Below are 22,351 nucleotides of genomic sequence, written 5' to 3'. Positions count from 1 at the left end.
CACACAGGTAAATCGGAGAGGTTTTTTGCTGACAAGGAGAGGTCGGCGGTAGAAAGCCGCAACAGGCAGAGCAAATTTTGTCGACAGCCGGCCGCTGCAATATAATTTCTTTCGATTAATCCAATCGATTTCTATTCAATAAATCAAAATATGAATTCGTTACGGCTCCGACCCCTCGACTAGCCTAGACACCGCCTGTAAATGTGTGTATGTGCCTCCGTGTTCGTTTGAGGCACGTAACAAATCGTTGGGTTAATTAAAAAAACATAAATCGTTTTATTCTTTATCCACACTCTCTGATGCTAACCGTGGCAGGTATTTGACGGCCCTTTCATCAACTGAAATCAGCTGAAATTCCCCGCCAAATGAAATTTGTGAAATAAATCACACACTTTTTGCCAAAAAATAATTTCACTTTAGACACTTTTTCCCACCGTCAGGCTTATAATTTATTTTAGCAGCCCTCTGCTATGATAATTTTAATGAACATCGCTTAGCCCGACCATTTTTTGGCCATTAAGACATTTTGATGACTTTTAGCCTCTGGAAACTTGATCTGCCCAACACACACACACACATAAAAATTCGTTTTTGCCAGCCTTTGCTGAACCAATCAAAACAAATTAACAAAGCTTAGCAATAAATATTCATGACAAAATTCCGTCAATTTAAATGGTTATCCAAATCCAAACCCACTCAGCTGCAGGGTTCGTAAAATTCGTTTAATTAACAGATCAGAAATTTGCGAATTCCATTTGCATTTCAATTAAAGCGGAACGAGTGAAATGAAATGGCCTTTTAAGAGTGTGTGGGAACCATATCAATTGAGTTGGAAATCAGCCCAAGGTTTTGAAATTGATTTGAAATTGGAGCAGGAAATCGAGTTTATCTAAATAATGTATGGAAGCATAGTTATGCATTTGCGAATTGATAGGAAGAGTCAATAGGATTTCTGAGCATATGTATGTGAAAAAGTGGAGAAAACTTTTTGTGGGTCTAAAAATTGTATACTGATATAATTACAAAAGTGCCATTTTTATTTGTTTAACAGGAGTTTAATTAAAGTTGAAAAATGTCGCTACCATTTGACTGGAAACATTAAAAAGTGGCTTTCAAGTTTATGTAACTTTCCTAAAATTACAAGACTATATGTATATATATATTAACACACATATGTATTAACACACTAAGAATTATTTTTTTGCAGAGTTTGTCGGCAAATAATTAAAATATTATTCGAATACCACCCGCTAAAAATCGTATTATACACAATACCCAAAAAAAAAGAGTTTTTTGTATTAAGATTTTAGGAAATTCCCACACTAGTCTTTTAGATAGGCAAAACATGTTGACCCAGTGCACTCGCACAATACTCACTCAAAAAAAATTAGGATAGAACCCGTCTTTTATACATCGAAAATAAAGGAGTTTTAATCAAAACACCCCCTGAAAATAAATTTGACATTGTTTGCTTATAGTTTTTTTCAGTTTATTTTTCTTGTTGGTTTTTTGTGGGTTTTCTTGTTGTTGATTTTTCGTGATAACTTTGTAAATTTATTTTGCATACTTAGCTTGAAGAAATCTAAGGCCGAAAATGTATATACGTATCTGCGATGTAGCTTCCAATCCCTTTGATGTTGAACTCTTTTTTTACAGTGTATTAGTTTGCAATTTTTGTACTAGAAAGCTTGAGGGCTGGGATGGGATCAAAGATAATGAGAATGAAAGCAGCTTCGACAAAAAATTAGCTAAATCTTACGTGCTAAGTAGTCAATATGCTTAAGTAATTTCCATTTAAAGTTAAGGTTACGAGTACGGTTTTTACATGTATGCGATAATTAACTCATATTTTATACATTTACATTTAGATTACTTCGAATTTATGTTATTTTTAGTTTGTGTTTGTTTTGCAACTAGAAAACTACGTTTAAGTTTACATAACAGTTAAATAGCAAAAAATTAGGCAATTTATCGATCGTACATCTTATTTTTTATTTTATTTTTTTTTTTGTATATTAATATTTAAAATACATAATAGTCATGTTCAAAGACAAAGAATCAAAATGAGAGTTTTCGATTTTCGTTTCAACAGCAATTTTTCAATTATCAGGTAAAAAGTTCAAAGTGTTTTCTTCAACTTTCAGAAATATTTGGTTTTCACATTGCGCCACAAGGGCCAGGTTCTGCAGCCGCTGGCAGCAGATCCAGTCCAGCGAGGAGGCCGACTCCTCCAGTTGGCCTTGGGCAGAGGCCCCTGCGATGGTGGTGGGCGTGGCCACCGGTGTCTGGGCGGTCGGCACTGGCGGCGGCGGTGGCGGCTCCTCGGGCCACCAGTTCTCCCACTCTCAATACGCCGTCGCCGCGCCGGGATGCATCAGGTGGTGGTGATGGTGGTGGTGCCCAAAGTGGTTCAGCGGGTTCATCGCATCCGCTGAGCCGCTTGGCGCCGCCGTGTGGTACCAGTCGCTGGGCGGATGATGCTGGGCCGCCGGATGGTACAACAGGTGGTGGTTGTGGTGCAGCATCGAGGCGGAGGCGGCCGCCGCTCCCGGAGAAGCCGCGGCCTGATGGTGATGGGGATGGTGGTGGTGCGAGGGCGGCGGGCCCAGTGGCGGCGGCAGGTAGGCGGAAGCAGAGGCGGCCATCAGTTGCAGGGCGGGCGAGGACTTTGAGTCGCCGGGGTGGGCGGTCAGTTGCTGCTGCTGTTGCTGCTGATGTTGCTGCTGTTGTTGCTGCTGCTGCTGTTGCTGTTGCTGTTGCTGCTGCTGCAACAAATGGGAGGCGCTGCTGCTGGCCGTACTGCTGCTGCCACTGCTCGAGGCACCCAGGTGGACGCTGTGCATCGGATTCGGTTCCGATTTGATCGAATGCGGCGAGGATTTTATGCCGCTTCCGCCGCTCAGACTGCTCACCCCACTGCTACTGCCCGCACTTCCGTCCAAGCGGGTCGAGGGCGGCGTCTGGGCGCCGCCGGTGATGATGCTCGAGCTGGAGCTCTCCTCGCCCTCGCTGTCGTAGCCATGGGATGGACTCTTTTCGTCAACGTTGCCATGCACCTGAGGGAGCAATTAAGGAACAGAGTAGAGTTAGTTGAAGTCAATGGGTGAGTGAAATACAGATATGCTTAAGAATCCTATACACTCTATTAGTTTCATTCAATTTGTAAATTTATGAATGCTTACACTACCATGGGATTGATTCTTTTGTATCCCCGTAAATTTTTTTTTATTTTATGAAGAATCCAGACTTCCTATTAGCTACATTCAATTTGTAAATTGTAAAAATTTTGTACAAAGCCATGAGATGTATTCTTTTTAACTGGCATAAGCTGGTATTAGTTAATCAAGCTTTATCAAGTTTTTCATAGTTTCAAAAAGTGCTTTAAACTGTGAGCTGATGATTAAATCCAATTAATGGAGCGTTATTCCTATTTAATTACTATTAAATTTGAGTTTATAAATTTTATATTTTAAACTTGAATAAGTTCCTCTCCAAAAACGGTTTTCTTAAAATGTTATTTTTTCAAGCGGTGACCTAATACACAAAATCAAATGATTCGAACATTGTTAGTCCTACAAGCTTAGTAATAAATGTCATGGTATTATTGTCAGATTTTTAAAATTCTTAGGCTTTTTATAAAACATGATTCATTTTAAAATACTGGCTTGAACTATTTCTAGCTATAAAAGTGGTGAAACCTATTAAAGTTAAATTAATCTTAAACCAACATGATGTCTTCAACTCACCTTCATGTGCTTGCGCAGCGAGGAGGGATGTGTGTAGGACTTATCACAGCCATTGATCCGACAATTGTAGGGCTTATCCGATGTGTGGACGTGGGAGTGTTTCTTTCGATCCGAGGAGTTGGCGAACCGACGATCGCAGCCCTCGTGTTCGCACTTGAAGGGCTTCTCGCCTGAAAGTAGGCAGGAAAAAGATAACATTTCAATGAGTTTCAATCGATAAAGAATATGTTTCTTAAACTACCATAGCGTTTGCGTATGTGTAGCAATAAATAGCATTATTTATGTGACACGCATTAAATAAATAATAGCAGCAGCAAGCGCAACAACCAAAAGACGATGACCATTTATGGGCTCACAATTTTTATGAACTGTCCTGCGCACACACACACAATTTAATATAGGTGGGAAAACCCGTGTGTCCAACATATTTATAGAGAAAACAATAACAAAACAGAAAGATATACAACTGGGGGAAAGAAATCATATAAATTATGCGGGATCAAGAGGCCCATTGTTCGAGGGATCCCGACCCTGCGACCCATACACGATTTTCACCTGTGCCGATGTCGATGTCGATTGTCCTTTTTGTTATTTGTCCCTGCGTCTGTCTGTCTGTCTGTCTGTCTGTCTGTCTCTTAGGATGCACAAGAACAAAAGCTGCAAGGGTAAAGGCAAAAAGGTCACAGGGTTAACTTTTATTATTTGATTCGAAGCGTAACACCTTTTCCAATCGAAAAAGAGGGAAGAACATTCCCCCGTTTAACCCGAAGTGATATTTTATGGCTTATTAGAAAATTATTTTTTGATGACGGTGGAGGAGTCGAAAATCTTGACAGCGATTTAAGGAGATAAAATCAAGATTATACATAAATAATATAACCCATAATTTGGCGAAGATTTCAGGGAAATTTACGATGGGAGAGGCAAAACTTAAGGGAGATTTATAGCAGACCAGAAATTTAAATATCTAGTGTACCGGGTATAATTTAATAATTGTTTGCTTGCCCTATCAATTTCAATCACTTGCCATCATATTAAACGCCTTTTTAAAGTGCCATAAACAAGTCGCGTGAAGTATGTATAGAAGTGTCTCTGGCTAAGTCCATTTAGCATATGGCATTTATGTCGCAGATAAGCGGCCATTACATGCACCACAAGTTTTATGACAATTGAAGCTAAGCGGCTCAGATCCCCGCAGCCACCGCAGCCACCATTTTCCCCAAAAGAAACCCACGCGACGGGGCCCGTTGACGATGACAATAATCGAACATTTTCACACCTCGAGCTTAAAGCGGACAATCGCATCGGGATCGGTTCACTGAGGGCACGGCGGCGAGTAGTGGGTTAAGGAAAAGCTGCACAGCTGGGCTGCAGGTGGGGTTTCGGGGTAGGGCTTTGTGAGTCCGCCTTATGAAAAGACATCCAGCGGCGAGTTCGCAGTCAGCTCAACAAGTTTCTGTTTATTTTTTCGCCTTCGCATTCGGTTTTATGTAATTTAATACTAATTTATGTGCTTTATTATCCGCATTTGAATATGGTTTTTATTTTGAGATTCGTAATAAGTCAAAGAGCTGAGGGAGATATAAATAAATAAAGAAACAGACATCGACAGACAAAATGCTGTTCGATTTGAATGGCGTGTCGCATTGTGATTGTTATTGTGTTTTCTATTAATTTGTCAAAATTTAAAACTCATAAATAAGCATTACAAAAAGTGCCATCAGAGTGCGGCTGGAACTCAATTATTTTGACAGGTCTCAAGGGTTCCAAGGCGAAACAAGCGAAGCGAATCCAGTTCGACATGCCTTGAATTCTTAACTTGAGAGCGCTTTTTTGATTGAGTTCAGATGGAATGTGGCGCCAGATACAAGCTGAATCATATAATGATTAAAGAAGCAGCTAATATTATAAGCAATTTTTTGTCTTTTGCCTGGAAACGTAGCTTAGTTTCATTTTTCCACTGCCTTATCAACACTTCCCGCTTATCAGGTGGCTGTGGGATATGCTATCTTTAAGGTTTAAACACTAATTAGTCATAAATAGGACAGGCAGCTGACTTGGTTCCGCCAACCCGCTGGGCCGTGCTATCCCTGCTATCAGTCTTATCACCTTATTTTCAGGGAACCCAGCGGCACATCGGTGCCCGACTGAGGCCATATCCCGGTGGCTATGCAGAACGCGGTGCACATATCCACATATCCATCTCCTGGGGCGCTGCGGTCTAAGCCCAGCGGGGGAGACGACAGAATGCGAGCCAGCGCTGCCAGGCGGCACGCGCTGCGGCCAAGGACATTAAAGGGTTCGAGCCTTGGCTAAGTGCAGCGCAGGATACGCATAATTTTCACATTCCACACCGACCGAGATGGCGAGCATTAAAATTGGAATTTAAATATGTTTTATTGCTTTAAGTTTCGGGTCCGATGGGTCCAGGGGAAAATAACCGAAATATTGTCGTCGCACATTTATAAAATGTCAATTTCAGACGACGTTTTTCGACTTCCCCTTCCGACGGAGCGACATGAAAGACATCCTTGGCGCACCCTTTTCGGCCTGGCAAAGCGCCATAAGTACAGTGGGCCCCCCACCCCCAACCCAGAACGCCCCGCCTTCTTCCGCCAGCAAATCCCATTTAGGCTGTGCGAATCGACAAACTTATTTAAATATTTCAATAAAGTAAATCCAATGGTAAAGTCTCTGGGTATATAATATAGCATAGGCGTAGCAGTTGAAATAGGCCGGCTGCCTTGTGATTTGCATATTTAGCGTGAGTTTTTTCTTTTCCTTCGTTTTTGGCGGAAAGCCCCAAAATGGTTAATTTCCTAAAAAAAAAAAAAATTGTTCGCTCCTCGCTGCCGGAACGATTGGAATCGGCACAGACTGCCTGTCATGGCGTTTTGTGTACAGCTGCAGAGTTGTTTGTTTTTTGGGGTGGTTCTTATATTTTTGGGGTTGCTTTGTAATCTCCTCTCCGCAAATGTTTGTGTATGTGTATGTGTATGTGTGTGTGTGTGCGTGGGTTAAGCCAAGAAAGTTGTACATGCCCATATATATATATATATATATATATAGATCTATATATATATTAAAATATATGTACGGCATTGTTTGTTGGTATATATGGCACATGTTTTGGCTTTTATGTAACTGCTGCAAAGCTTGCTGTCATTTGCAGACGAGTGCCGAGCCGACGGCCTTTCCTCCCCCACATTTTCTCCCCGGTTTTCCACCACCCCTCCGTTTTCCCGTTTCAAATTGTTTTTGTTGTGGCTATTATGGGGCGTTGTTTCTTTTTCAACGGTGGGAAGGGGGGTTTCTGATGTTCCAAGGCGTAGTCAGACCAAAAAAAAAAAAAACACAAATGAGTTTTGCTAAAGTGTTTTCTTTTAGACCCAAAGATTTGTTTGTGTATTATTAAAATATGTCTGCTTTGTTTTGGGTCAGGGAAATGGGTGGATTCAAGATATGGAACATCTCTTTGAAAATTATGATGTTGAAATACTTATGTTGTTTTTAAAAACTTTTTATTGAATCATTTTTTAAATTTTTGGCATAATGTTCGTTGTAGCTTAACAATGCCTCTGAGGAAAACAAAAATAAATGCATAATATTTTTACATCGAAAATGGTATTAATGTTATTAATTTTTAAAGTCCTTGTACAAAATTTGTAGTTTTATTTATATCTTATTAATTGTCCATAAGTACTGTAAGTAACACGATATCCTGAAATACCCAAACATGTCATGAGGAGTGCTGAACTCGTCCCGCCCGCACTCTATATATGTATGTATGTGTACTACCCTGCCTCTGGACGTGATCGCCGCTAACCAGGCGATGCAAATTAAGCATCATTGACAGTCGCTGATTAATTGGAGTGAATCAGGTTTTTAATTTTCAGCAACAAACAACAGATGAAATTAAAAATACATGCAGCACAAATAAAACATTTTTTTCCCGCCGTCAGAGTGACAGTTGCTTATTAAAAGCATTTCGAAATGGAATTAATTAAAAACGCAAAACCAAAGGAATGAGTTAACAGTGCGGCATAACAGACAGATAACAGAGCTCTGCTATCACGCTTCACTGTTTTAATTGCTGCTAAATAATTGCCCTGGTAAATATTTATTGCCTGCTTAAGGACCGCTCACCGCTCACCGCTCACCGCTCACCGCTCACCACTCGCCCTCCAAATGGAACAAAACGGAACAAAAGACGGATCCCGGAGCCCGTCCTCTCGCTCTTTTTTTATATAACAAGGAATGAGCCAGAGAGGGAGGGAGTTAGGGCCAAATGATGGCAAGGGATGAGCATCATCATCGCTCATGTGTCAACAGCATGCAATGCGATATGATTATTATTATCTAACAATACAATAACAAAACTGCTACTTTTTGCCTGCCGCTCTACCCGTCCCTGTCTAGCTATCTCCATCGCACTCTGGCACCTCCGTCTGGGTTGTTGACACTCCTCGGATTTGAGAATCCTGAGCTCATTGTGTATCTGTGTATCTGTATCTGTATCTGTTTGTTTGTTTGCTATACATTTTTTCCGCTGCTGTCGCTTCTTTTTTTCTCCGCTATGCACCTTTTGTTCCTACAGCTAAAGCCGGAAAAAGCCAAACCCCGATTTCCTGGCGGTTTACATTTCAATGGGCAATTTTCCTTTGCTTCCCCTTTTCTCCCTGCTGAATAGAAATCTTTTTGTTACGCGTAGTTAGGGGGGGCAGTGACTATTGATGATGGGTATCTTGTTATGGTAGGAGGTGTCCTCGATAAGCAGGTGACACTCGAGTGTAGCTCGTGTACAACTTAAAAAAAACCAAGTTCGATTCAAAATTCATAGTTCCCAATTTCCTTTCATACATTCTGAGTAGATTTTCCCACACGCCGCTTACTTTGAATATTTATAACAGTTGCCTGCATTTGATGACCAAATTAATGGCCAACAATTCCGCTCCATTCCATAATAATAATAATAATAAAATCATAATTTAAGTGCAATGAATGCCGCTTGTCAACGGCCAAATGCAAAATCCTCGAGCTCATCACCGGGGAGAGTATTATCATCATTATCATCATTATCATCATAGTGGCAGAGGATGTGCACCCCTCGAGCAGAGAAGTTACCTATGAGTCTGCCACACAGTCGGTCCATTGTTTGTTTGTTTGACAAAAACCATCGTTGAGTGAATTCGTTGGTGATTTATGATTTCTGCATCCCTCCCTTGGCATTGCCGATGATTATGATGACCCCATCCCATCCCCGTTTTCCTTGGCTAAGCAGCAAACGGTCCTCACATAATTTTCGCTATTTGTTTGCAGCTTTGCCGTTTGCTGTCAAGTGATACGTTAATAATTGACACTGGGGTCAGTGGCCAGATTCCCAGCCTCTGGGTTTTCCTGCGGTCTATTCTAGTCACTTCCCCAGATACTTTTGGGAAAATGTTTCAAAACAAATACACACCGAATTTTACACTTCGTTGGCGGCTTGTGCCTAATGAGGAAATGAGGGGAAATTACATTGGCAAGACGGCGGAAAAGGAAGGAGGGACTAAGCTTGGAAAATAAGGAAATGCAATAGAGACTACTTCATTTGAATACTGGAAGTAAAGCTTACATATACGCTAAGGTTCAACTCCACATAAAACCTTTTCACCAACTTTACACATCTTTCAACTTGGGTGTACAAAACCTTACAAATTTCCCAATGAATTAACTGCTTGAGAAAAGTTTTTCCCTACCAAACATTAAATTCAATGTTTAATGTTCGTCCCGAAAGTTGTATTTTGTGAACAATTTTTTGTTATTACACAAGGTTGCCAGCCACAGATGCCAAATCCGCCTTGCCGCGCATGTCCGTGTGTCTTTTTCTTAGTCAGCCAAGTCTGGAAAAGTTTTTCTTGCTGCTCCAGTCGAATATGCAATTTGAATGCATTAAATGCAAGCCGAACTCTTATGTAGGTAGGTTATACATACTCAAATACAAGCATTTGCATATACGCAGATCTGTGTGCACACACACACACACACACCTCGAATATGTTAGAGGCGTTAGTTGCATGGCAAACTTGTCGAAAATTTGTTCCAATGGCTGGGGCTCCCAAAAAAAAACGCCGAGCAGCAGAAGGAGAAACCAAAGTCATAGACAGAGTCACAGCCACAACCAGACGAACTGGCCATGTTTGGTCTTGTACTCGTGTACAGCAAGGCTGTTGCTGTCATTGTTTTACTAATAGCTCTGCAAGTTGTCTATCTGTGGATTGAATTTATATATGTATGTATGTACATACATGCTGGGTGTGTGTTCTGCGGTCGGTTATGTGAGTTTATATAAGTTTCTGGCGAATTCATATTCAGGAAACGTCAAAAGGTCATGATTAAGTTTGGTCGGGAATGAGCGGAGTGGAACACCGAATCGATGTATACTTTTTAATTTGTTACTAAAGATACTTTTTTATAACTTTCATTAAATTATTTCGTATATGTATGTACCTATTTGTTGTAAGACGAGTCCCCAATTAATTGTAAATGTATATGTGTCTTAAGGAAATTGGTTATACACTGTAAATACACTAACAAAAGCTCTTAAGCATTAAAAAAGTATAAAACATTCTGTTATAGGAAAATAATTATATTTGCCATTAAAAGTAGTCAACCGCTAATAACAAAATAATTTACAAATTAAAAAGTGTTTAAATTGTAAGACATACTTGTAGCGTGTTTTGACCAGTAGGAAATAGCAAAGCTAATTGATTGGCTTGGTTTCTGTACTAACGAACTCGTATCTATGCCACTTTGAATGTTACTTTCCAGATACCACGGCTCAAACTGCACTCGAATGACAAACGGAGCGTAGACAATAAGTAAAAGTAACACTAAGCCCATTGTCTGAACCCAAAATGCTTACAAACAAGAGCTGAAAACAGGGAGAGTCGGAGGGAGATGGGCAAGGTAACTGAAGTCGGCTCCAGTTGACAAAGAAGGATCGGGCCAGGATTAGCCCAGGAAGGAGCAGCTGATGTCCCAACCGCCTTGTGAATGAACTGCTTACGCGGTGGAAATGCTTGCGAAAAGAAAGCGAAGCGAAATACTCTTACTGCAGCTATACGAATGGAAGGCCAAAATCCACAACAAAGGGCGGCCTGGGCGACACACTCAAAGTGGAGAGGTGTCGCTTTGTCCCGGATCGGTGTCTATATCTTTTTTTTTTTGGTATCTCCTCGTCCTGATTTTTTGCTCTTTAGCGCTCTTTAAGATCTTAATCTCCTCAGCCCACTCACCCTTCCCTTATCGCCCTTCTGTTTGTTTATTTTTTCGAGTTCCATCAAGTAGAAAATCTCTTCGGTTGTTTGTCAGAAATTAAAATGTCATCAAGATTGTCAGCGTTTGGTTATGCGATGTGACATCTCTGGCAACTGAAGGAGGCTGAACCTTCGGCTGCACGAGCTCTCGGATCGGTTTCGAATGGATATGGATTCCTTATCTCAAATGGCTTGTTCAAGTTTAAATGCTGTCAATTCTAACAAGATTCGCTTCGTGATAAAACCAATCAATGACATCAGGCGAGAAATATTTTTTGGGAAGAGCGCTAAGATTGAAGCTTAAATGGGAGTTAAAGCTCTGAAACGTTACTTTGTTTATAATTTTGGCAATATATAAGATTACATTTTATGCTAAAACTATGAAATTTAAGATCTCGACAAATTAGGCACTCTTAGTTTTGAAATTCTTCTCACATCTGAAGCCTAATTTTTAAACAGATTTTCCATCACATATTCTCTCACACCTTATTCAACACCCTTCGCACTTCAACACCTTTGTATATCTTATCGATACTGCCTAATGAACACATCAAAACATCAACTAAAATTGCATTTATGTATGTCGGCAACACTTGAGTAACAGCAACACAACCGTATTTCGGGGCAAGCAAATTGATCTGAATATCGAAAGTCGATAGGGAAAAGTATCACGTCGCAGTGGCCCACATCCCGGTGGCTTACACTCGGCTGAGTCCTGTGAAGAAATTCGATCATGCTGAGAACTGGGAACGCAAAACCGAGGGCCACAGCAAAACCGCGTGTGTGCCCGCAATACAATGTTTCACAGTAGCCGTCGGCAATGCGTCATAGATTCATTATTCCATTGGTCTTTTTCCGCGTTGGCGGCTGTAATTTTAGCCAAAAAAAAACTAAGACTGCTTTCGTTCCTTTTTGACAGCAGATTGTCACACAAACTCTGTGTAAGTTCTGCCTCTAATTACAATTGACAATGTTTTTACAATAAATTGCGTGCCCGTTGAGGTTGTTACTCTGGCTGCGGCTATTTGGGTTAAACAATCACATTTTGTGCCTAAGACAACTTGGAGGCGTTCGTGTGTTACAAATTCGGCTGACCGAAAGCGACAAACGAAAATGTCTCGAGAAAAAATACACAAATATGAATATATCTGAACCTAAGCTGATTTGACAAGCACGCTTATAACAGTTTATTCAGAGATGGCAATTTTTCGGTATATTGTTTTTTTATTCGCAGGAATAATGGGAATTATATTTTGATTTTATACCCTGATTAAGGAAGAGTTCATCTGTCGTCTTAGCAATTATTCAATATTGTAATTTTATATTTTCATTTCATTAGTTGCACAAATATTTGTCTGCTTATAGAATATTAATACTTCTTCGATTGGATTAACCTTGGCAATTCTTTAATTTATTTTCAAAGAAACTAGTCAGGGATTCCTCTTTCTTAGCATTCCAAGCATTCTCTAGTCATAACCCAATCTTCTCTGTTTTGGCGAGAGCATTCCCTGGTTTATACAAAAATGTCTGGTTCTGTTGCCCGACTGTCTCTCAGTCTCTCAGTCTCCGGTCTTCTTTTTGGCTGTTTAACATTTTTGCCCATATGAATAATGATTTCATTTTTCCCATCAGCTAATTTATACAAGTGGGGCAATGCGCGCGGGGCCCTTGGCGCGATTTAGAGGATTAGTCAGGCCTTGCTTTTCCATAATTCTCGAAAAGCAGAAACAGAAACCCAAGTCTCGGATCCCGGTACCCGGTATTCGGTGCCCAGTGTCCAGTGCCCGGTTCCAGTTCGAACTCCGAGCTCCATTCGCATGTTCTACCTGTGCCCCAAACCCGAACTTGTGGCCGTGTGCAGATATAAAAAATATGCAAGATGACAGTTTAATTTTATGGTTTGTCTGCTGCTGATCAGTTCTTTATGCGTTGAAATTGTATTCTTATTCCAGCTCGCGCTCCCACTCCACTCAATCTGCGATCTTGGGCCGTCTCTTTTGGGGGAATCTGCTGGAATGCGAATGGAGTCTGGTACGTGGCTACTTTTGGCTCCTTTCGGGTGAGGAATTTAATTAATTTGAGCGCGACTTCTAATGACAAAGTGGGCGTGACCAGGGCTTAGGAATTGGAACGAAAAACTTTGCCAAAATTCACAAAGACCAGGCCGAGGCAAGAAATTTATCAAAAATAAGCCTCATTTATTAACTAGCCGGGGTAAGCAGCTTAACGTCCATCCAGCCATGGAAGCAACCAAACCATCCGGGGGTTAGCACTTTCATTCAAATATTATGCAACAGCCCAACAAAATGGCTACTTAACTAATAGATTCAAATGGAAGACCAAAACAATGACAATACCAAAGGGTTGGGAGCACAAACCCCTGCAGCGTTAAGAGCGCGCGTTTTTTACGTTTCTCGCTTTTTGGTAAATGAAATTATAATTCCCACTCACACATGTGCAGCAAGGGGGTTAAGGTAGATACACATATACGCACACGCATATAGAATTGTTTTGACATTTGGGAAAATGCATGAAAAATGCCGAGGATGCAAAGCAACCCCCTCTCTGCTCATGAGCGTAACGGGTGGATCGAAAAGCATTGTTAGTAACTTGTTAGGGGTTTCAAAATAGGGGGTTGTCACTAATTAGAATGGGTGCATATGCTAGATTATAATGGGTGAATATGGGTTGCTCAAACTGGGGGTAGGCATAGGACATTGGACTTACATTATGCGCTTTCATAAAATGTTTCCTAATCGATTTCATTAAAGTTTTCCTTTCATTCCGTCAAATATATACAAGTCTATATATTTTGTCCACGTTCCATTCAATTGTTATCAGTGGATCTAGATATTCCTTATGAACTCGAAAAATTCTAACTATTAACTCATAAACTGCATCATATTTTTAAACTTCAACAATATTTTATTAGTTCTACAAACACCATAATTATTTTCTGAAACTATTCATAAATTTCCTTAGCAAAGAAAGTTCAACTCTAGTTTTTATGTCTCTGTCCAGTCAATAAATTTCCTAACTTTGCTTACATTCAGCTGTCAAATGGCTTGGACCACAGCGCAGATTTATACACTTTTACTTTTGGCACATAAATCTCTAAAATAAATCTCCAAAAAGAGAGGAGCAAACTTTTCAGCTTGTCAAAGTTTTTTAGCAGATTGCGATCGTGTGTCATGTCTGGTATTTGACACTTTAAATTGAGCGAAACGAATGCAAACATCGTGTCCTTGCACATGGTTTCCGGGGAGTTGGACAGGGATACGGATATCTTGGTCTCCGGAGGGGGTACTGCTAATTAAATGACGAATTTCCCTCGTTGGCTGTTCTCTGGCCTTTAAATGCATTTGTCATTAGGTGAGCATGCCCAAAAATTGCTCCTAGAGAGCATAACTAATTGATTTTCAGTCCTCGATCGTTGGACAGCAGGAGGGAGGGAGGGAGGGAGGGAGGTAGATCCTGGCCAAAAACCTCCGACCAGGTAGTGAAGTTAAGGTAATCAGCTCGAGCACATCGCAGGTTTTTTCCACCGCCTCCTGCCCGCCGACTCTTCTTCCTCGCCTTCTGGCCATTGTTCTGGCAACAGTCAAATTCTGAGAAGCCAAAACACACAGTTTACCCGCAAAAATAAAAAGTGATTTTGTCTCTCGCTTCGATGTATCTATATCTGTATTTGTATCTGTATCTGTATCCGTGTCTGACTTTGTTTGGTGTGTATTTTTGTGAAAACCGTTGAACCCGCAATAAAGTCATCAATCATTGACATTTGCCAGCGCATTGGTTTTGTTAAATTTTGTGTTTTGAAAAATTATTCCATTGGCGCCGAGCGTGCAAAAAAATGCAGTGAGATGTGAGCAGTGCAATTTATTTGCGATTTTTTTTGGTATTTAATGTTCAATGTTAGAAAATGGCTTAAAAAGAGTTCTGATGGCAGTGTTTTTAAAGATAATAAATAAGACTTAATATTTAATACTAATGTGGTTAGTTAAATGTTTTTATGTCACAAAACACGCCTGATAGCGATCATGCCCGACTCTGTTAGCTTTATAAAAGTGTAAATAATTGCATAATTCACTTCATCGTTCAAAGACTGAACAAGTCCATAAAAGACTCATTAAAAAAACACTTGCACTCAATTAAATCGAGACCAGTTGGCGCTGAAAGGGGGGGCTCCCGGCGTTGGGGGGAGAGCTAATCAAACAAGGGTCGCAGCTACCAGGACAATGTTGAATGCTAAACTTTGCCCCGCAGCATAATTGCACAACAACAAGGCGACTGGAAAAGTGAGTGCCTGCACTTAGGCGCTGGGAAAGCGATGGGGAAAACGAACAAGGGGGAAAACCAGAGGTGGGTGGTGGTGGTGGTAGAAGGCGGTTGGCAGCAGCTTAATGAGCTTGAAAAGAGCGGATTGAGGGGGCTGCGAATAAAAACTAACCACAAAGTTGTTGAATGCTCTTGCGGCAGTCGGATCCTGTGGCCCGTTGTAGGTGTTAATGAATAAAGTTGTTTGTGGTCCGGCCCGGAGGAGCGAAATGAAAAAGAATCGTGTAAAAAGATGGCTATGTGTGTGTGTAAACCGCACAGCATGATAAACGCCATCTATCCAGACACACACCGACTCACACACCGACTCACACACAGCCAGGTCAACGTCAACTGAGCCCCAAACAACAAAAAAACAACAGCCACACAGCAGACAAACCTTGATTGTTTGTTGGTATTTTCTGCCGTTTGAGGGGTTGAGTCTGGAGCCGGAAAAGTGGGAAAGTGGGAAAGTGGGAAAGGGGCAGGGATATGAATTGGACAGGAGGCTGGACAAAATTGCAGACGGCGGTGACAAGTGCAAAAGTTAACACAACGCATTTACTGGCAGGAACGTTGAGAATGGAATGAAAAAGAAAACAATATTTTTAGAAATTGTTTTTAGTTCTGGGATCTAAATTCTGCATTCATTTGACGATAAAAGCGGGTAATAACAAAAAAGGAGGTACTCATTTTTTTAAGTAATAATAGTAAATACACTTTATTTAAGTCTAACGTGTTTAAGAACGGTTGGAGAAATAATAAAAAAAGAACACTAATTTAAAACATTGTTTTACTTCTGGGATCTCTATTTTCGGATGACTCTAAGTTCAGAATTTAAATTTTATTAAAATATTCAATTCCAATTTGGTTAATAATTTTATTACATTTTATTTTTGTTAATCAAATGTGCCTAAGGATAAGGAACTAATAAGCTATAAACAAAACTTATTTACTACAAACACAATTCGAATAATTTAAAAGTTGTTACATAGAATTATACTCATTCCTTTTTCTAATTTCTACTTATTAAACTTAAAAGGTCTATAACCCCTTTTACGACCACATAAGAACTCATTAAAATTATTAGCTAATTATCATTTAATTCTGTATCATTTGAATTATATTTTTAACTAACTGAATTGCAATATTCCAATTCGATATTCCACACACATCACACTGTATTCCTAAATGATAGTGTCTGCCATGGTATATTGACCTCTCCAATCACTTCTCGCTGTTTTAATGGCACCACTTAAGCAGATCTATATCGCATGGATCCATAAACACATACTTGACTGCCCTGCTCCGTTTTACTCACCCACTTATCAAATTTCGACCCACTCCCAATCGCCGAAGAGTGGAAACCAGCTCATAAATAACCTTTGCATAATCTAAATCAAGAGCTTAATGTAGCATGGCGAGTAAGCAGTACCGAAAGCCAAACAGAAACAATCGCAAACGTAAATAAAATAAAACTAGAGGAGTGGAATGTGTGCGAAACATCCAGTAATCCGTCGAGTGTCGAGTGTTACCCCAATTTCGGAGTTTCGATGGCTTTTTTGAGAGGGCCAAGCACGGAGTGCCAAAGAAGCATTTCCGAGCGATTACAAACGGAAGTTTTGACACGTGTCAACAGATGTGTGTGTGTGTGTGTGTGTGGTTGGTTGTGCCTGCGAGAGTGTGTGTTTGTTTGGCCTGGTGTTGGTGTTGGTGTTGGTGTCAATGCAATAAAAACAAACACCAGCGCCAAGGGACATTTAACCCAGCCAACGATGCTGATTGAATTTGTGATTTATGCAGTGAGGGAAGAGGCGGCGGTACGTAGTTCAAGTGCCCAAAAATCCAACAGAAAGGTTAAAGGCCCCGATCCCGAACCCTAATGAAGTTGTGCGTCGGCCACTTGAAAGCCAATCAATATATTGGCTATCTCCAGCAATTTGTAGCCCAGACCAACCAATCGTAGGCACACCAAAATCACAGACCCAAAAAAAAAACTAACATTTCTGCTGCATCACGAACGGAGAAAAAGAAATATGAAATTAGTCAAAAATATCATCATATCGTACACACAGTAACCAATTCACAATGCCCCCTGAGATCATTATAATGCCACATGATTGTTCCAAAATCGAATACAATATGGCGGCGTCTCGAAAATCAAAACGAAACATTTTAATTACCTTTCGATGAGTGTGCAAAAGAAAATGTTGTTTAACCGAACAGACTTCAAGAAATAGCTTTTTTGTGCAGCTAATTTTGTGATTTATGAATCTCTGTGAGAGTTTTTATTCGACTCTCGTGGCGGTAACTTTAAAATGTGTCTATAATGAAGCGCCCCCGAAAAGAGAGACGTCATATTTTAATTCAATTTATAAAAGTATAAAGCGAAATAATCCTCTGAAAAACTTGTTAAAGCCCACGCACATAACAGCGACAATAAAGAGGCAACGAAAAAGTATGCAAAGGCAAAATTAAAGCAACAAAATGTGTAAAATATGAGCAGCAATATAAAACGCCATTTTCTGGATATTCCAGAATATTGTTGTGCGGAATTTGTTGTCTGTATTGGTGTTGGTGTTGGTGTTGGCGGTGCCTAGATTTTCTCTACTCCAGTTTTATTTTGCACCCCAGTTTAATAAACGAAGGATAACCATAGAAATTTTGTTTACGCCTCCGTTTATTGTTCTACCCTGGAGGATTTAATAATTCGAGTGGTGCAATTTAAAAACAATTATGCTGATTTCTGTACCGATTGCTAGCAACTTTGTTCTGTGTTTTCGCATTTTATGCCTGCTTTCCCTGGCTTTCCTCCGGTTAATTGATTTTAATGGCTGTGTTTCGCCGCTTCTAATGAGCCCTGCATGCTCAGCTATAAATTCCAATGGTACAAGTTCAACAGCTACTGGAATCAAAGTCATTAATTTGCGTTAAGCTTGGTTTCTGGCTTTAAAGTTTAACTACTCATAGATCACGACTATAACATATAAATTGTATTTTTAAGCCTCAGACAAAAGAAATGCAAAAATGCTTGCATTTATTTCTGGTTTATATTTATCCAAAGTGTTGATGTTAAGCTGAATTTGGGTTTTGATTTATTATTGTATGTTGGGGTAAAATTTAAAATTTAACTCATAAACGAACATAAAGTATAGTTTATTATAATAAATTGTTGTTCATAGCATTGAATAAAGTTAGGTAACATAATTAATAATTTTCCTTTGAGGTATTTGCCTGACCATAAAGTAGTTCAAAACTGGCATTGCATCTACTTGTACAGACTTTAAGCCAGAGAATAAACTAATTTGGTCTTCTTAAGAAAAATATTTTATTATTATAAAAATATACATTTTTAATACTCGCTTAATAGATTTTCACATAGCTTATTTTATGTACAAAATTTCTTGTGACTGCAACACTGATCATATATTTGCTAACCAAAAGCTAAAGTCAAGAGCTGTTCACAGGCTTAGGGAAATATTATAGAGAGCAAAAGTCGAAGTCAAGCTAAAGTCGCAGGATTAATCCTTGCTGTGAGGGCAACAACTTTGAGGGGGATTTTCGGGGCTAAGGAAAAGGCTTAAGACGCAGGTTTCACAGGTGTCATAAAAGAAGGCCCGTGCGGCCAGTGTCGGGTTAAGCCAGGTAGTGGGCGTTGCACCGACTTTTGCCGACGGCAACACGCCCACCTCGACAACGTCCGGGATTTGCCCAGTTGAGCGCAAGGGTTAAACCCACGGAAAGGGGAACTGATGTTTGGCAAGTATCATCCTCAAAAACTTCGATCCCTTTCCAAATAATGATTTATAAATGAATCGAAGAAGTCAAGATAGGGATTGATCGAAGCGGGTCTTAGCACATATCTGTATATTTAATGGATGTTGAAGCCCTCGCAGTTAAAGTCTTAAAATATTAAATCCACCAGTGCTGTAAATTCAAAATTAAAACCATAAATTATGTACCACAACATGTTTTGAAAAATGGTTTCAGAATTCAACAAAATTTGATGACTATATGCGATAGAAAAAGTCTTTTCGGTTTTAGATAATTGAACTAAACTTTTAACTCAAAAATATTTCTTATGTGTTATAATATAAAAGTGTATTTAATATCAAGAGTTAAAGAAAAATGTAGTTGTTAATTCTCTTTAAATTATTAACATAATTAATATTATTTAAATCAAATCGAGCTGTTTTGCAACCACTTTAAAAGTAAACATGAAAGTACTCAACAATTTGTTTTTAAATTTCAGCTACCATAACTTAAACCACTATAATCATAAAGAAATTGTACTTTCAGTTACTCTAAGAAGTCGAGTAAGAAGTTTGAATTATGGAAGTTTATTTTCAAACATTTAAAATAAGATAAAAAATCCAGAGAGCATTTTTTTAAATTGAACTTTGGTTTTAGGCTCCAAAAATGTACTTTACATTTTTCATATCTGTAATTAAAGAGAGCGGCATCTTTCACCGATGGACTTACCCGTATGCGTGCGCTTGTGGATCTTGAGATTCTCACTCCGGGCGAAGACCTTGCCACATCCCGGATGCGGGCAGGCGAAGGGCTTTTCGCCGGTGTGGACGCGGATGTGGTTGACCAGCTTGTACTTGGCCTTGAAGGGCCGTCCGTTGCGGGAGCAGCCCACCCAGAAGCAGGCATGGGTGGTGCACTCCGGCCCGCCCACGTGCTCCACGGTCAGGTGGGTCACGATCTCGTGCATCGAGTGGAAGACCTTGTTGCAGGTCTTCCGTCCGCCGGGTGGCACCAGGCCAGGCTGATCGGGGTCTATCCAGAGGCACTGCATCTCCTGCTTGACACTGGAGGTGGCGGAGGTCGGCTGGTGGCGCATGTAGCGCAGGAAGGCGCCTGCTCCGGACATGGCATGGTGGGCTGGGTGATGCATGGCCGGGTGGTGCACGGCCGGGTGGTGCACCGGCGCCGTCGGAAAGTTGCCATGGTGGTTGTACGGGTGGCCGACGGCATAGGCATCGGCCATGCCCATCCGCATCTGGTGCTGATGGTGGTGGTGACTGTGGAAGGGGTGCTGCCCGAATCCGGAGCCCAGCTCAGCCGCCTGGGCGGGGAAGCCGGAGAAGATCATGGAGTCCGCCGCCGCGGAGGCCTGTCCGGCCGAGGCGGTCACGCCGTAGTCGGCCTCCCGCCTGCCCAGCAGGAAGTCCCGGGAGGCGTAGCTATTGAAGTGCCCGTAGCCGGAGTTTTGATAGGCCGCAGCCGTAACCGCCGCGGACTCCGGATCCTGGAGCGGTTGCTGTTGCTGCTGTTGCTGCTGCTGCTGCTGTTGTTGCTGCTGCTGCTGCTGCTGGGTCATCTCGAGTTGCTGCTGCTGCTGCTGCTGTTGCTGCTGCTGGGTGTTGCTGTTGCTGGCGGTGGTGTTGGGCGACATGCGCAGCCCGTAGCTGGCCAAATGATGCTGGGCCGGCTCAATGAAGGCGTTCATCATCATGGTTGGAAAGTTTTGCTTGCTGTTTATCGGTTATCAATACTCTTGTTTTTGCTAAGAAGCACAAGTTTTCTTCGATTTGCACTTGCTAGGCCAGCGAGCCCATCACCGCACTGAGGTCACGTCACTTAACTGTATGTACATATATGCTGTATGCTCGTTTCGCTTTCGGTATTTTATCTGATTCCGTTATTTATGTAATATACACTCGCGCGCGTTGCGTTTCTGGGGCGTTCGAAATCGCAGCAAGACTTGACGTTAACCGTTGGCCAAGACTTGACGTTTCAAGATGCGCAGCAGGACTGAAATGCTCCTGAAATTCTAACTCGCTGCTTGTCGCTTCGTAAATCTCTCTGCTGCCGATCGTGTGTGTGCGAGGGTGAAGGCAACAGGGCCTGCCGCAAAATGGCAACATAGCCGATAGCGCCTGAGTGCGAGCAGGCCAGCCGTCTTGCTCGCATGTGGTGAGTTCCACTGGCCATGGTGTAATTCAATAAGCCACCACATTGTCGGATAGGCCTGGGCCGTGAGTGCGAGTGGGATAGCCCGTAGAAAATGGCTGCCCCTTGGCATGCTCGGCCAGCGGTTAGAGGAGGCCAGAGGCTGGCAACCAGTCCAATTGGAACCCACCGAATGCGTATGGCCCTCTCGCTCTGCAAACTGGTTCCTCGGAAATTAACACCCACTGTGGTTGGCCAGTGGGTGGTGCGCCGACTGGGCGCAGCGTGCGCCTGTGCAGGGGGCCCAAATGCTGATTGGACCGGCAGGCAGCCAATTGAAAGCTCGCGGGGATGCATTTTCCAGCGCCCACAAGACCGCTCCACATTGTCACTGCGGACGAAACGTTCGCCACTTCAGCTCGCCCCAGCTGTCAGTTTATCAAATTAGTTGTTTATTTTATTGATTTTAATGATATTAAGCACATTCCGAACTCGGACATCGGAGATATCTAGCCGCTTTGTTTAGGTTGCGCAATGAAGACGTACGAGATTTCATTAGCCCCGAGCGATCTGTTTTTCATTTGATAATTTATGGAATTTTCAATAAGCAGCTATCGAAACAATACATAATCTTGTATCAATCGACTTGATTGGATTCTGTTAAGTGTTGAGTGCTCCTGCAAATTGCCTTTTGGGGCAGATTGTGAAGTTGTTTTTGGTATGCAGGGGGTAACTTAAATGTTTTAGTTTCCATTTAGACAAATCATTCGCTTGTGATTTATAACGGCTGCCATTGTGTATAAAAGAAATTATCTTTATTATGTGGAAATATAAATAAAAACGATTTCTGGTTAATCTAATAATGAAATATATAAACTTGACTTGTTATTTTATTCATATTAAAACTTTTCTGAGCTCGAATCACATTTAGAATTGTTTTATTTTCTGAATTGTAATATTTTGCCACTAACTACCAGAATTTATAAGTTTAAAAACAAACAGTGGTTTGTTTTTCCATACATTAGAGAAGTGTAAATGATTTCGTTTTAGGATGATTTTTTATTGGTAACTTAAAGCTAATTTCTGCTC

General features: G+C 41.1%; 1 protein-coding gene across 1 annotated transcript; it reads right to left on the bottom strand.

Moving 5' to 3' along the window:
• Nucleotides 1-1,500: 1,500 nt before the first annotated feature.
• LOC108141169 (pair-rule protein odd-paired) lies at nucleotides 1,501-21,110 on the bottom strand. Its single transcript, XM_017264397.2, has 3 exons — nucleotides 19,844-21,110; nucleotides 3,747-3,916; nucleotides 1,501-3,056 (listed from the first exon to the last, which is right to left on the bottom strand). Exons 1-3 carry the CDS (start codon nucleotides 20,823-20,825, stop codon nucleotides 2,346-2,348), a joined length of 1,863 nt encoding a protein of 620 aa, XP_017119886.1. The 5' UTR covers nucleotides 20,826-21,110; the 3' UTR covers nucleotides 1,501-2,345.
• Nucleotides 21,111-22,351: the final 1,241 nt, after the last annotated feature.

This window comes from Drosophila elegans, unplaced genomic scaffold (genome assembly GCF_018152505.1).
Source record: "Drosophila elegans isolate 14027-0461.03 unplaced genomic scaffold, ASM1815250v1 contig_476, whole genome shotgun sequence".
In the NCBI taxonomy this organism is placed as follows: domain Eukaryota; kingdom Metazoa; phylum Arthropoda; class Insecta; order Diptera; family Drosophilidae; genus Drosophila; species Drosophila elegans.
The sequence above is the reverse complement of the archived record's forward strand: the minus strand, read 5'-3'. Positions and strand labels throughout refer to the sequence as shown.